Below are 14,694 nucleotides of genomic sequence, written 5' to 3' on the forward strand. Positions count from 1 at the left end.
GCAAGAAACATTCAGTTATTGATTTTGAAGACCCTGACCCTTACTAAGTATCACAGTCCATAGAGGGTACTGATAGAAGTACAATAAAAAAGAAGCTAAAAAGAAATTGCTCTGACTGGTTTTGTGTGTAAATGCAGGGGGGGAAAAGCAAAACAAAATCAAACCAAAACAATAACTCCCACATGAACAAAAAACAAAATGCCCACTCTGTAGGGCTAACAATAGATTAGATCTCAAACACTATTGGGAATAGTGGGAAAGGGAAATTGTTGTGGCTAGCTGCTATCCTCTAAAAAGCTTTCTTTTTCCTTTTGGCAGTGATTACTGTGGCTGGATGATATTATGAAAACATAGTTTCTGTTAATTGGGGTGAGCTTAAAATTTTTTCAGAGCAAACTGTTCTGCTGGAAAATATTGATTGAAAAAACACTATGATGTAGCAAACAGGTTTTTCTATTGCACTGCATTCATTATACTGCCTACATTCTCAAGCTTGCAGCCTCAGCAGTGCAGGATGCACCTGCCCTGTATCCTCCTTCAAGCTGGGAAGCCACTTAAAGTCAAGGACAGTGTCATGCCTGCTCTGCCAGCACCTCTGAAGCACCCCTCTCTAATTCATTGTTAGAATTATAGAATCATTATGTTGGAAAAGACCATGAAGAGGGACCAATTGATAACTCAGCGCTGCCAAGGCCACCAAAATCCATGTCCCTAAGAGCCACACCTGCACACCTTTTAAATATCTCCAGGAATGGCAATTCAAGCATTTCCAGGGACAGCCTGTTACAGGGCTTGACAACTTTCCATGAAGAAAATTTTCCTAATATCCATCTAAACCTACCCTGACACAACTTAAGGCCATTTCCTCTTGTCCTGATACTTGTTACCTAGGAGAAGGTACCAACCAACCTCCACTTTGTTATACCCTCCTTTCAGGCAGTCGTAGAGACTCTATCCTGAGCCTCCTTTTCTGCAGTCTAAACATCCCCAGCTCCCTCAGCCCCTCGTAGGACTTGTGCTTTAGACCTTTCACCAGTTCCATTGCCCTTCTCTGGACATGCTCCAGGATCTCAAAGTCTTTCTTGCAGTGAGGGGCCCAGGACTGGACACAGAACTCAAGGTGTGGCCCCACCAGGGCTGACTACAAGTGGACAATCCATGCCCTGGTCCTGATGGCCGCACTACTGCTGATATAGGCCAGGATGCCATTGGCCTTTTTGGCCATCTGGGCACTCGCTGGCTCATGTTCATCTGACTGTTGACCAGCACCCTCAGGTCCTTTTCCAATGGGCAGCTCTTTGGCCACTCTGCCCCCAGTCTGTAGCAGGGGGTGGGGCTGCTGGGACCCAGGTGCAGGACCTTTGCCTTGTTGGACCTCATGCCATTGGCGTTTCCCATCCATCCAGCCTGTCCAGATCCCACTCTAGAGCAGAAGGATCCTAAAATCAAGCAAAGCAACAGTCCTTTCTGTTGGGATCTTTTTATGAAAATGGGCTAAGAAATTAGCTCAAGCCCTCACCCAAAATTTTTAGGTGCATAAAAGGGGATTTTCCCTTTATGGCTGCAAGCTCCTCTAACCATATGTATCAGTGGCTAGGTTCTTTTTATTGAGGGATATAGCTATAGCCCTTGGATACAGATGGAGAGAGACAGAAACTTGAGAACTTGACCTGAACCAGCAGCTAAGAGAATTTCTGTCTCCTGTAATGTGGAAACCTCAGAGGTTATGAAAATTGGCAAGCTCTAAGACAGTACTGGGCCTGTAACAGGAAAGAAACCATGTAGTCCATGCTCAGGAATCCTTCAAAACTTTCCAAATTCTGCTGAAGAGTGACAGCGCTATTTTCTGAACCACCTTCAGTCCAAACCAATCCCAGGAAACTTTAGCTGCACACATACCAGCTGCCTCCCTCTTCAGAGGGTCCCCATGAGTCCAGCTTGTCTGAAAGAAGGGAGGACTTGGACACCCCCACCCAGGCTCTACAAGGTGTGATAGCAAGTTATTGAAACTGAGAATCTGAAAGCAGCAATGAGCAGGATTTCTAGAATGTCAGGCTTCACTGCTGAACCCTGAGATTCCTAAGGAAATATAATTTATTGAAAATGTTTCAGAATTTCTTGCATAGTCATAAAACATTTGCCTATCCATGGTTTTAATAATATAGAATTTCTGTTTGCATGATACAGTTGACAATATTCAGTGAGAAACCTTTGTTTCATATTGATAATTAGAATCTTTGCAATTCAGAGTATTTTCATGCATGCTTTAACACATGGTTATTTTCAGTTCCATGAAGTTAAATTTGTCACATAAGTGAATCAAAACAGTCTGAAAGTAGTTACGCAATAGGGAATAAAAAAATCCTTCATGAGAGGACTTCCCTCTGGCACAATCTCAGTGAATATCTGTACTGTATTTCTTCCTCCTGTGTCAGCTGGTATCCTCTGTTATTGAAGGAGAGTCATTTCAGCAGTGTTGATTTTCATTGGAGTGGGCAGAAATGGTCTGAATTCCTTACTTGCATAGGATTTACTGTGGGAAGTCATAGGACATCCTTTTCTGCACCTTTAGGAAAGACCTGAATACTTATTTCTGTAGTTCTGAGACTCTCCCACCTGGAAGAGAGGCCACATGCAGAAAAAGGCACCCACATACTGTGGTATCTTCTTCTCCTTGTCTGATCAGGAGGGGCATCTGGGGGAGTTTTTCCATGATCCCTGGAGTCAAGGCTCCCAAAGTCGCTGCAGAGCATGTTCAACTAGAGCCAATGAGCTATGAGGCCAAGCAGTAGATGGTTACCATCATCAGTGATAAATCACCTGATAACTCTCAGGTATTCATGCAGTCATCATTTAGGTCAGGAATTAGCTGATTTTCCTTGTTTCTTCATTGCCACCCTCCAGTTTGTCACGTTTTTCCTGTAGGGGTTTACACCTTCCCATATCAGTAGTTTTCTTCTTGAATCTCCCACAATTCTGTCTGTGCTTTGCTTCCAGAACCTTATTTGGCTGTAGCAGGGACTCTCTCATGTTGTAACAGCAATTGGATCTGCAGAACCAAGCTGGGGACAAGCAAACTTGCACCAAGTTTGGCTCACAGACCACAGAACTCCTGCAAGGGGGTAACTGGACATTAATTTTTGCAGCGTTTGACCTCTCTTGTATTGAGTGATTTCTCTGGCCATTATACCTGTTTATGTATTCTTAGCATGCTTCTCTGGGGGAAAACATAAAAGGAAAAAAATATTTCCCCCCCTCCTTTATTAAGTCACAGATACACAAACTTGGAGAAAGTTTTGCTTCTTGCCTTACGACTTTGGTCACAGTAAGGTTAATACTTAGGAACTGGTAGAGGCATTTTGCTGTTCACAGTGGTTGGCTCCAAACAGAAATTAAAGGACAAATGCCAGCATTTCTGGCCCTAAATTTCATGGGTAGACCTTGAGTCAGTATGATAACAGGACTCTCAGATCTTTACAAATTGTAGCCTCCCTTTTTGTACTGTCTTTTTCCTGAAGTAACTAAGAAAGAGATTAGGCTGAGAAATATTTCAATAAAGAGTTTATGGCAGAGGCACCAAAGTCTTAACCACTGGTTTATCCATTACAGCCTATAACTTATGACCAACTCAACATTATCATGTTTGTCTTCCTGAGCTGTTTCTGTGACTGGCATTGCAGGAAAGCATGTCATTATTAATCAGAAGACAAAAACGTACATTAATCTGCTTAATGGTAGCACAAAAAGGTTTCACTGGGCTGATTGAAGGCATCAATATAAGAGAATAACAGGAGAGCACTTTGATTAATGACTCTTAAACAGTTGTCATTAAGTTTAGTATTTTAGAAACATGGATTTTATGCATTACAATGTAGTGACTAGCAAGGGATCTGCACAGCTTTAAAATACACTTGACAATTCAATCAAATGTCATGACTGTATCCCATTCAGCTTTAACCTTTGATGTATGTATATTAGTAATGGTATTTTAAGGACTGGTTTGGGCAGTACAGCATACTCACTTAGTCCCAGGAAGTTAATCCAGCATGGTCTTCTACTGCAACAGTATTTCAGGGGGTATATGGCCTAAGTGGTGTAAATCTGTCTCTGATACACCACGTGCTACAGTCACATCTTTGTATTTCAGTTTTACATGAAGAATGCTGATTAAAATCTTTATAAATAAATGAATGTGTACAATCTCATCCTGCTATCTTAATCATTAAATTGTTCTGAGGGCTGATTAAATTTAAAGCTTGCCTTGCATTGTGTTTTATGGTCATGGTAAAGAAATGTGCCGCTTGTATTCTACTTCTCACTATAATGCTATATAAGATATTTCTGCTGTTATAGTAGGGAACATAATAAACAGCAAAAATCAATTCAGGGGGAGGGGGAGTTGGCTGCTGTTCCCAGGTGGGAGCATGCTTTGAAATCAGAAAATTGCAGCCATGTAGCCAGTGAGATGATGAAACTGTTGGTGCTGAATCACAGCCTTGCTGTTTGCTTTCCACAAGGCACTGAGCACAAAGCCAGTAATACACTCTCCAAGAGGTAACTAGACATTCCTCTCACAAACTGTGTTATCAAAAAACAATTTGTCTGACTGTGTATGCTTGGAAAATAAAATGATCCTGAGCATTGGAGCAGTGGTACTGCTTCTAGTAGTTTAGTTGGGAATGCTCAAGGGACTTCAGTTCTTTCCTTAGCATCTGTATAGTCTTAGTCTGAACAAGTTTGCCTTGGCCTCGGCTTCGGTAACTTATTACTGAAATCTTCCCAAGGACAACAGGGTCAGGGCTTCTTGTAAATGAATGTTCCCAGTGGGACCTGTAATGAAGAGACTGTTAACTAATTATCAGTCTGTTTGGAAGGCATTCATTTTTTAATTGACCTCAAAGAAATCAAGGAACAAAAGAAATCTGAGCAAAGATGGTTTGAGTTCCGAGGCAAACAACGAGTCAGTTTTATTCCTGGGGTAGTTGTACGGGTTTATTGGAGTCCACAAGACATAAAAGGTTTTCAAGTTCAATATTCCTTTGATTAAAATTAGGAGAGCTGTGTGTGATGGCACGATCTGTGTGTTACAGACAGGTTTCCCTCCCTTCCTCCAGCTGTCATTTTCTGTGCAAATATTGCTCCTGTCATCACTTGTCAGGCCAATATTACAATGGAATTAATTTAAAACATAATCTGTTTCCTTTTAGTTTGAGTAGGAAAGTTCAATCTGTGACTTGAATGTCAGGTGCAGTTTTACAGAGGCTGCTTGCAGGGCTGTTATACCCCACAGAGAAGATAATTACATAGTCAGAAGGAGCCTTAGGACTTTTTGGTTAGAGAACAGGGTTTTGTCCAACAAAGTTATATTTTAATTTGTGCTGTTTGAATTTGAATCTGGGCTGCCTGAAATGCAAAATTATATTTGAATTTTTGCTGCCTGAAATGCTAAAATTCATGTTTATAATTAATTTTTAACCGCTAAAAAAGTTAATGCCGAAAACATGATAGTGCTGTTTGGTTGTTTTTGTTTTTTTTTTTAATTAAAGACGATTATCAGTCAAATTCTTCTACAGCACTGTTTCCTCTTATCAGATGTGTGACAGAATGGTGTAAGTGTATTGGAGAAGTATATCTTTCACTAATAGAAAATTTATAATGTGATCATTAAGAGTTTACTATGCTCCTTAAAAACTTCAAAAAGTAGGCATTCAAAAACATCATCACCCATACTGAAAATGATCCAAATCTCAAAATAGTGGGCAAGGGTTAAAGTTGAATGAGGTTTTTCTTTTAACTCTATTTACCATCGGTTTAAAATAATCTTTTACAATAATAAAAAATACAGAAAATTGGGTGGAAAATGTTAACTTAGAAACAAAGTCAAGTTGTTCCAGTCCCTTATAATTTTGAGAGGTAGGAAGATATGAAGTAACTAATCACAGAACCACAGAAGAGCCCACTTTGAAAGGAATGCTGTCAGATCATCTGGTCTCAGGTACTGAGGGAAAGGGAGCCCCGATGGGGTTAACTCACACCCTGTCCAATCAAATCTTGGAAACCTCCAGCAATGAGGCATCCACCATGTCCCTGGGGAGGTTGTCCCAGTGACTAGACAGTCAGTTCTCACTTTAAGAAATTTCTTTCTTATGCCAAGATGAAACTTCTCCTGGTACAATTTGTATCTTTTGCTGCTTGTCTTCTCCATGTGGGTCCTTGTGAAGAAAGATGCTGCATCCTCTTTGTACCTTCCCTTTAACAACTATAGTACCTTGATTGGATCCCACCTGAGCCTTCTGTTTCTCCAGGGAAAAAAAACCTGACTCTTTTGTCTTTCCTTACACTCCAGTCTTTTGATAATCTTCCTGATGTTCCTTTGGACCCTCTCCAGTCTGCATCTTTCTTGTCTTGTGGGGGCCAGAACGGGGCACGGTTCTCCAGGTGCAGCATGACGAGCACTGAGTATAGTGGGATGATCATGTCTGTGCCTCTGCTAGAAGTGCCCCTGGGGATGCAGCCCAGTATCAGATTTACATCTGCTGCTGCAGGGCATTGTTGTCTCATGTTGGCTGGGTGTCCCCTAGGAGCCCCCATCCTTTTCAGCAAGGCAGCTCCCCAGCCACACAGGTGTCAGCATGTGCTGGGCTCTGTGGCTATTCTGTTCCAGCTGCACTACTTGATATTGTTTTTATTAAAGCTCATGCTGTTAATAAATTCCACTGCTTTCTCCACAAGTGGCTGAATATGAGCAGGTCTGAAGCGAGTATTTCAAGTTTCAAGAGCACAGCTAATGATAAGGCCAAATCACATCAATGTAACCTGCAAGATAAAGAATGTAGAGCTACCTTTTCTTCTTTTAGACTCTGTTGATGCATACAAACTGATCAACTTTGAAAGCACACCTTTAATTTATCCCTTTTATTTAATAATTTTTATTCATTTCTGGATTTATGAAGCAGGGTAGTGACTCTGCTTCTATTCTCCCCATCATACAGTTAGCCCTACCATTCTGTGAACAGACCACTATCAGGGCTTTAAATTTATGATTAGAATAAGAACTATAAAATTTTGACTGCCTGAGAAAGAATTGCTTCCAAAATTGCTAAACTTGCTACATGACCCATAAAAAGTTCTGCCTGATAATAAATATGTTATTTGATAATACTTCCATTTCTAATAATATAACCAAGGTGTTAAGGAAATCTGGTGGTTAAATTGTTGAGGGTAATGTTATATTCCATAGGGTTTACTGATCCTTCAGACTGTATCTTCTGCAAGTATTTACCACTCTCAGATCAGTTCTGGCATTTTGATACGCAGTAAAAGCATTTATTCAGCTTGAGAGCTGTAAGTTGCGATTTTTTAGAGACTTCTGAGTTTTGTAGCACATTTTAAGGACACCAAACAGTAATATATCTGAATATAAAACAAGTGCTTTATAAATTGCTTTATCACACTTCAAAGCAGCATTGCTAGCAGGATTGCCAAATTCAACTGCAAAACTTGCCAATTTGGATCATGTGAAGGCAGGTGTGAGATTACAGCTGTAATAAAACTGAAATTGAATACTGGTAGCTGAATTTGTAGTAGGCAATTGATTTGATTTATATAACATAAGCCACATGAGGAGAGATATGTAGGTCAGCATCTTCAGCTGGAAACAGTGGTTAGAAGAATTGTGGTAGGTGGCTGGAAATATTGAGTTAGTAGCTGTTCAGCCTGGTGCAGTGTAACTACAGTCGTGTCAAACTTGTTTGGGGAGACACCATTTGCAACAAGGAAAAGCTAGGCAGTTATAACCAATGCCACTTGTGCCACAAAAATTGGTGCTAAAATTAGCATAAGAACCTAGACCATATGGAGTTTCCCAAGGCAAGAACTGGTACATTAGTTATGAGCGCATTTTCAGCCTGCAAAATACTTGAGGTGTGTAAATACACAAATTAGTGATTAAACACTTCCTATGGTAATAGAACAATGTTTTACAAATGCAAATAGTAAATGATCCAATTCAAAAAATCAGAGGAAGCACAATCAAATTAGCCTGCAGAGTTATTTTCAATCCAAACAGCCTCTTAGGTCACAAAAGAAGAAAAAAAAAAATCCAAAATAAAGCACACACCTCTTAATTAAAAATATCCAAACTAGCAACAACAACAAAATGAAAAACCAATCAAAAAACCAACCAAACAAAAAACCCCAAAAACACAACCCCTCCCAGCAAAACACAACATAAAAATCCAACAAACAAACCCCCTACTTTAATGCTAAGAAAAGTGTGTCCATTTTTTAAATTTTTTTTTTACAAGGAGTGAACTAATGACTTGGCAATTCTAACATTCATTGGAGGTTTGATAATAACAAGCACAAAATAAGAATCATGCTTTTAAAAAGTAAAAAAAAAGATTAAGCCTACAGAAATTACTTTGTCAGAGCGTTTCCCTTTGCCATTCCCAGGAAAGCACATTAGCTTTTGTCCAAGTTATGAACTTCTGGAAACTGCAAACAGTCGTGGCCAGTATAAACATTGCAGGGCTTATGAGCAAAAATTTCTAAAAGCTTTATTTTTACAAAATTGGCTTGAACATCTTAGGCATACAAAGACTCTGCTGGTGTGAACCAATGAAAAATGCTTTTTCTTTTACTTTATCTGTAGTCTGACCTGATCCTCCAGTGCAGGAAAGAGAAGGAAGCAAAAATCCTGAAACAGAATATGAAAAGTAGCACAATATTTCCATTAGTATTTATTTCTACAGTAATGCAATTCTATGAACAGGGAGAAGAGAATTAGAAATGTGTTTTGAAAAAAAGTTCATTATTGGACAGCAAAGTTTTGTTACGAGGGTGGGTGGGTAGTATAGATGATTTAGAAGAAGACATTTTGTTGGGAGAAAAAGTCAATGAGGTAAGGTAGGAGTTGTGTTGCTGATAAATGTGAGGTTCTACAGTCAAGAGCCTCATGAATGAAAGAATAACCAGTGAACTAAAAGGAGGAAACTTAATGCAAATACATGTAAAAGAGAACAGTGCGCTAGGAATCTGAATGAGTTTGTAGTGGGCAAAGTGAGAAATAATTTTTGTAGCAAAGCAAAACTAAGACTCTAAATAAATCAGAGAAAGAAAAAATTACTATTTCTCCAAAAATGACCATTCAATAGAATTTATTTTGTCATAATACTCAGCATAATATAATGTCTTAAAAGATTTAGACTCATGGGTGTTACTTACTAAGCACATGATGATTACCATTAGGCCAGCTTGTAGCCTGACAATTCTGAGAAACAAACAGAGCCAGACAAAAAAGAATAAGAACTTCAGTTGAAGAGAGGAAAGAAAAGTGCATTTTATAAAAATTTTCGGTTGCAATCACACCAGAGGATATTATCATAATAAAAAGCATAAACTACCACTCTGACTGGAACTGGGAAAGTAGGTGTTTTTAATAAGGAAAAAAAACTGGATTTATTGAGGAAAGGGGGTAGCAGACATTATGGATGGGGTATTTTTTTATTTAATCAAGCACACAGCACTGCTTCTAATGATACAATATTTCAACTTTACTTGTCTTTCTGGCATCTAATAAAAACTCACATTACTGTTACTGAAATAACCTTTATTGTTTCTTATTATGGCACCTTCCTTACCTGTTGAATAGTTGCAGTTTAATGTGACAGAGATGTAGAGGGTAAGGCACACATTAGTCTGCCACTATCTTTTATGTTTGACAGCAGCTGGCTCACCAGTCCCTGTATGTGTTGTTTATGGCTTAGATGTGTGACTTTGAGGATGGAGAGGAATTAATTTCTCGTGGTGGGAGGGTGTAGCAGACTTGGGAAGCAATCCTTACAATATTTTGATGGTCATGGGATATAATTTTTTCCCAGTTTTACACAAAGTTTTATATCGTGGTTCATTTGGACATGACTGGGACTTGTAGGTAGTACTGCCAAACAGTAACTGATAATAATAAAATGATCCTTTCTGAAGATGTATAGCTATGAGCTTTTAAAAAGTCCTGAGACTGCTAAAAGAAAACTCATGGCATTATAATTCATATATTACAAACTCTTGCAGAAAAAACAAATTAAGATGGGGTGAGGAGTCAGGGTTGAGAAATGACTAAATTTCAAGTTAAAAGACTTCATTCGAGAACCAAAACATAAATTCGAATAAGGTGAGGGCAAACTCAAGACAGTGTTTATTCTAAGCATGTGCAAACCTGTTTTTGATGCTGTCTTCAGAATGATGCAGCAGCTAAATGTATTATACCCCTGGGAAGCATAAAACTTAGGGCCTGGTTCTCCTCACTACATAATAAGAATGGTGAAAAGCAGCCTTAAAGTAGGTATAAATTGCATTTTAGTCTTCTTTATGGCTCAGCAGTAGTAGAAAGGAGCCTCAATAGAAATGAGAATCAGGTCCCCAGTATTTATTTAACCCTTGGGGTTTGTATATCATTTTATTAGCACCTTTAAGAGATTTGCAGCGGGATTTTTAATCAGGATTCGGTGTACAGAAAGCTAAATGTTTTCATTGCCTTACAAGTAACTTTAATCATACAGGCAGATCATTCTCTTTATTTCTCAAGAGGAAATGGTAGAATTTTCTGCCTTTGTACAAACCAAGCTAAATGTTTCTGACACCCTTAGTACAGTGTCAATTGGAAATTCACATTTCATGTAATAACAGACCATTTTAATTTCATGAGCTGAAGAATTGGTTTCCACGTGCAAATTGTACTGAAGAAAGCAATATTGTCAGAAGAACTGGCAGAGTGCTTCAAGAGATAAATCTATTGAATTAAATAAGAGACTTTCATTACCTTTTACATTGCATTTCCATATAACATAAGGATTAATTAAACTATTCACTGCTTTCTCCTATTCAGCAGAGCACTTGCTCAGTCTGACAAGAAATGCTGCCCAAGAAAACCCAAACACAATCATTAAAATACACTTAAGAAGAGGGGAAGGAAGGGGAGAAGGGAACAATGTTTTGGTGCACTTGGGCAAGTGGACCTGTCTACAAAAATGTATAATTTCTGTTACTCAGGTTTTGACAACATAGTTTTTGTTTTGCAATTTTTGACAAATCCAGCAGCTTGTAATAGGTCATCTCACTAGATATTTCTCCAGGCGATTTGAATACAAACAGAACACAAGAAATTGTTTTTTTTAAATTTTAAGTATGCCTCAGTAAATGTGGAAGGTTTCTTCAGCATGGGAGAACACTTTTGGTGTGAGGCAATTTTACTTTTTGAAGTATAAAAGCAACTCTGCAAAGTGTGTCTTCTCTCCCCTGCGAGGAATACCCAGCCATAGCAAAGTTGTTGATACAAATTCAAGATGTTTCCTGTCAAGCTCTTTAGGTCAAGCCTTAAAGAGCTCCCTGGGCAGCCCACCAAAACTGAAAACCCTTTTTGTTTGTTTTTTGTTTTTTTGGTTCTGGCACATTTCTATCAGCTTTCAAATATTTCTAATTTCTTCTTTTATTGTGATTCCAGGGGAACATTTGAGAATCTGCCCTCAGGAATATACATGCTGCACCTCAGAAATGGAGGACAAGTTAAGCCAACAGAGCAAACTGGAGTTTGAAAACTTAGTGGAGGAGACAAGTCACTTTGTACGCACGACTTTCGTATCCCGGCACAAGAAGTTTGATGGTAGGCTGAATATAATTTACTTATTTTCAAGGTTATAGGATTTAAAAGCCATAATATCCGTAATAAATTCCAATGCTCTATTGTTTACAATTAGATACCACATTTGCAATTTTCAGTTTTGCTAAGGGTTAAAATACTGCTGGTATGCTTATCAGCCTTGTGAGTATTGCCTTTAATTACAATGACATCAAGAATCAGACTGTTAAGTGCCTGCAGGCTTGGCTAATGTTGAAAAAAGAGATTAGATATGCATAGAGAGGTTTATGATTTTTGTCTCCTAGTTTCAAATGCAAAATATAGGTTTGTAATTATGTTCACTGTTGTAAGATGAACAGTGGATCTCCCATGATTTTTGTTATTGTGGAGCAGGATTTGTGTACTCTGCCTTTTTTTCGCCTTAAGGTTGTTGTTTTTTTCCTGCATGATTTTCTTGTGATGTACAGAGTCTCAAAGAGGGCTTCTGGCTTCCAAACACTGAGGCCTCGAGATGTGTTTGAGAGAGATTATCATGCAAACCACTTAAGCAGTTGATTGAACACATCTTTTCTACCTAGAAAGAACAGAAAAGAACAGTTTGAGGGCTTAATTTCCTTTTGATCAGCCTTTATAAGATCTTTTCAAGATCAAGATTATGGTGTGACAATTTGCTAAGTGTTTGTCTGAACATTAAGCAGTTTTTATGGTTGTGTCCAAGTTTTCAAATATGGTTTTATCTAAATATGAAATCTGTATTTGTGTTGAAAGTGTCACCCTGAGCATTTCTGCATATGTGTAAGTTCAAAAGAGTCTGGCATTAAGAGGCGTAAATCAGCATTGCAAAGAGAATTGCAGAGCTGCATGTAGGTGGAAATCCTGCAAATAGGTGGATGAAGCTGGCTAACCTCAGGTAATGGATCATATGCATACATTCAGGAGAATTGTGGAAGTGTTATCTCTGAACTTGGAAGCTTGCTTCAAAACTCTTCAGTCCCATTCAGAAAGAAGTGAAGATGTCTCTAACTCCTTAGGGTAATTCTGTATTATTATCCAATTAAAGATTTTTTTTTCCTAATATCGATTCTCTCAATGTGACACAGAAGAAAAAATTAATTATAAAAAAAAAGCAATGGAAAAAGTGTAATAAGAAGATGAGCTGGTGGAAAATCTCTAGCAGATCAGATGCTAATGTAATTTAGAGAATGTCCTTGGAAGGTGGGGATGACTGTGCACTGCTCTGAATTATGATGGCTTCCCTTTTTAGTGTAAAAGCATAATTTTTTAAAGTAGTGGATTTAAAAAAAATTAGTTGTTTTCAAAGGATCTTAAAAAAAAAATAAATCTAGAATTTTTGTGTATTATTACAAGATGAGTGTGCAAGCAGAACAGACATTTCAAACCATCTAGAGCATGCACAGGGCTTTTTATTCCTGGAAGGAAACTGGGGTGATCACTGATGTTCAGTGACCATGCAACACAGTGAAAATGCTGGACTCATTGACCACAGAGCTCAGACTTTGCTAAATCTTTGTCAACTTCAAGCCTTTCTGTATTGCATTGAGTTTAAAGACATTACAGCTTTTTCAGTAATCTGAAGTTCTGTGTCTTAATACTGATGGTGAGGTATGGCTTAAAGTTCCTGATTGGGCGTAAATACTCCCGTCTGGGATCTGCTCCACAGAAAATTGGAATAAAAGACTAAGTTGTTTCTTCTATCTTATTATTGATGTTTTAAAGGGAATTTGCAATGTGATGTCTTATCAGAGAGCATTTGAACTTTGTGTATGCTTTCAGAATTTCAATGCTATTTTAAAGCTATTCAAAATTTGATCACTTGTATGGAAAAAATTGCTTCATTCCAGAAGGGCAAAGACATTAATGGAAAAATATATTCATCTAATAGATTTCCAGTGGAAAATCAGCTAGATTTCTTGCAGTTTAAAATGCTATGATGCTTTTCAGTATAAAGAAATAGCTAAGGTTCATGTTTTAACTGTTCAAGCATAACCCATTTTTTTGTTGGTTTTTAATTTGATACTGTGATTGCACAAAGGAATTCTGGTACACGATTCTGCCATTTAATGCTAGTACACCACAAATAGCAAAACAGATACAGCCAATTGTGATGATTTTATGGAAGTTTTGTGCAGTACCTGTATTTGTCAAGAGCAGCATATGTAAGCACTAAAAGAATATATGAATATCTAAGTAACGCTGAGATAGATATCAGTGTTGGTCCCTTGAGGAGTTAATTTCAACTACAGTTGCTGCCAAGCTCTTTTTTTGTTCAGACATTCATACAATTTTGAGAACTCTTGAAAGGACAGCAAAGCAATATCTTGTAGATTTTACTGGGTTTTTTTAATGCTGTACTAGGCGTCTTAGGGTAATACTAAGTTTTGCAACATAAGATTTTTCAGAGGTATGGGATCTCGTTGGAATTTTCATCTGACCTTCATAAGACTTATTTTTCTTAATTTTTTCTGCCCCACAACCATAGAGCTTAGATATGATAACTAAGCATAGATATGATGTTATGATTTCCATTTTGAGAGGCAATTTGAGATCTCTTTTCCTTTTCAGGATTTTTTCTCAGATTCCTATTCATGATCTAATCTAAAAGGCAATTCAATCTGCTGTAACTTGAACGTTGTCTCTTTAGCCTCTGATGAGACAAACATTTTTACACAGAATCACAGAATCTGAGCACGGCTAAGATGTGATGAGGGTGGCTTTATCAACCCTCCTGCTCCAAGCAGGTTCAGCTATCACAGGTTACTGTATGTGCAGCTGTAGTTTTAATATCTCTGTGGATAGAGACTGCACAGCATCTTCGAGCAACTTGTACCAGTGTTTGACCATCTTCACAATAAAGTGTTTTCTTGTGTTTACATGGAATCTCCTGTTTTGTTTTGTTTTGTTTTGTTTTTCTTAGTTTTTACCTACTGCTATCGCTGGGCTATATATCCCCCCACTAGATATTTATGCACATTGATGAGATCCTCTATGCCTTCTCCTCTCTGGGCTGAAGAGTCCCAACTCTCTCTGCCTCTGCTTTT

The 14,694-nt window shown here is 38.2% G+C and overlaps 1 protein-coding gene across 1 annotated transcript in view; it reads left to right on the forward strand.

Moving 5' to 3' along the window:
* The window catches only part of GPC6 (glypican 6), a 727,955-nt gene that overhangs the window by 213,968 nt on the left and 499,293 nt on the right, over window positions 1–14,694 (forward strand). The window contains exon 2 of the mRNA XM_063149536.1: window positions 11,501–11,659. Coding sequence (XP_063005606.1) covers window positions 11,501–11,659 — 159 coding nt within the window. The remainder of the gene's footprint in view (window positions 1–11,500; window positions 11,660–14,694) is intronic.

The sequence above is a fragment of the Melospiza melodia genome, chromosome 2, assembly GCF_035770615.1.
Source record: "Melospiza melodia melodia isolate bMelMel2 chromosome 2, bMelMel2.pri, whole genome shotgun sequence".
In the NCBI taxonomy this organism is placed as follows: Eukaryota; Metazoa; Chordata; class Aves; order Passeriformes; family Passerellidae; genus Melospiza; species Melospiza melodia.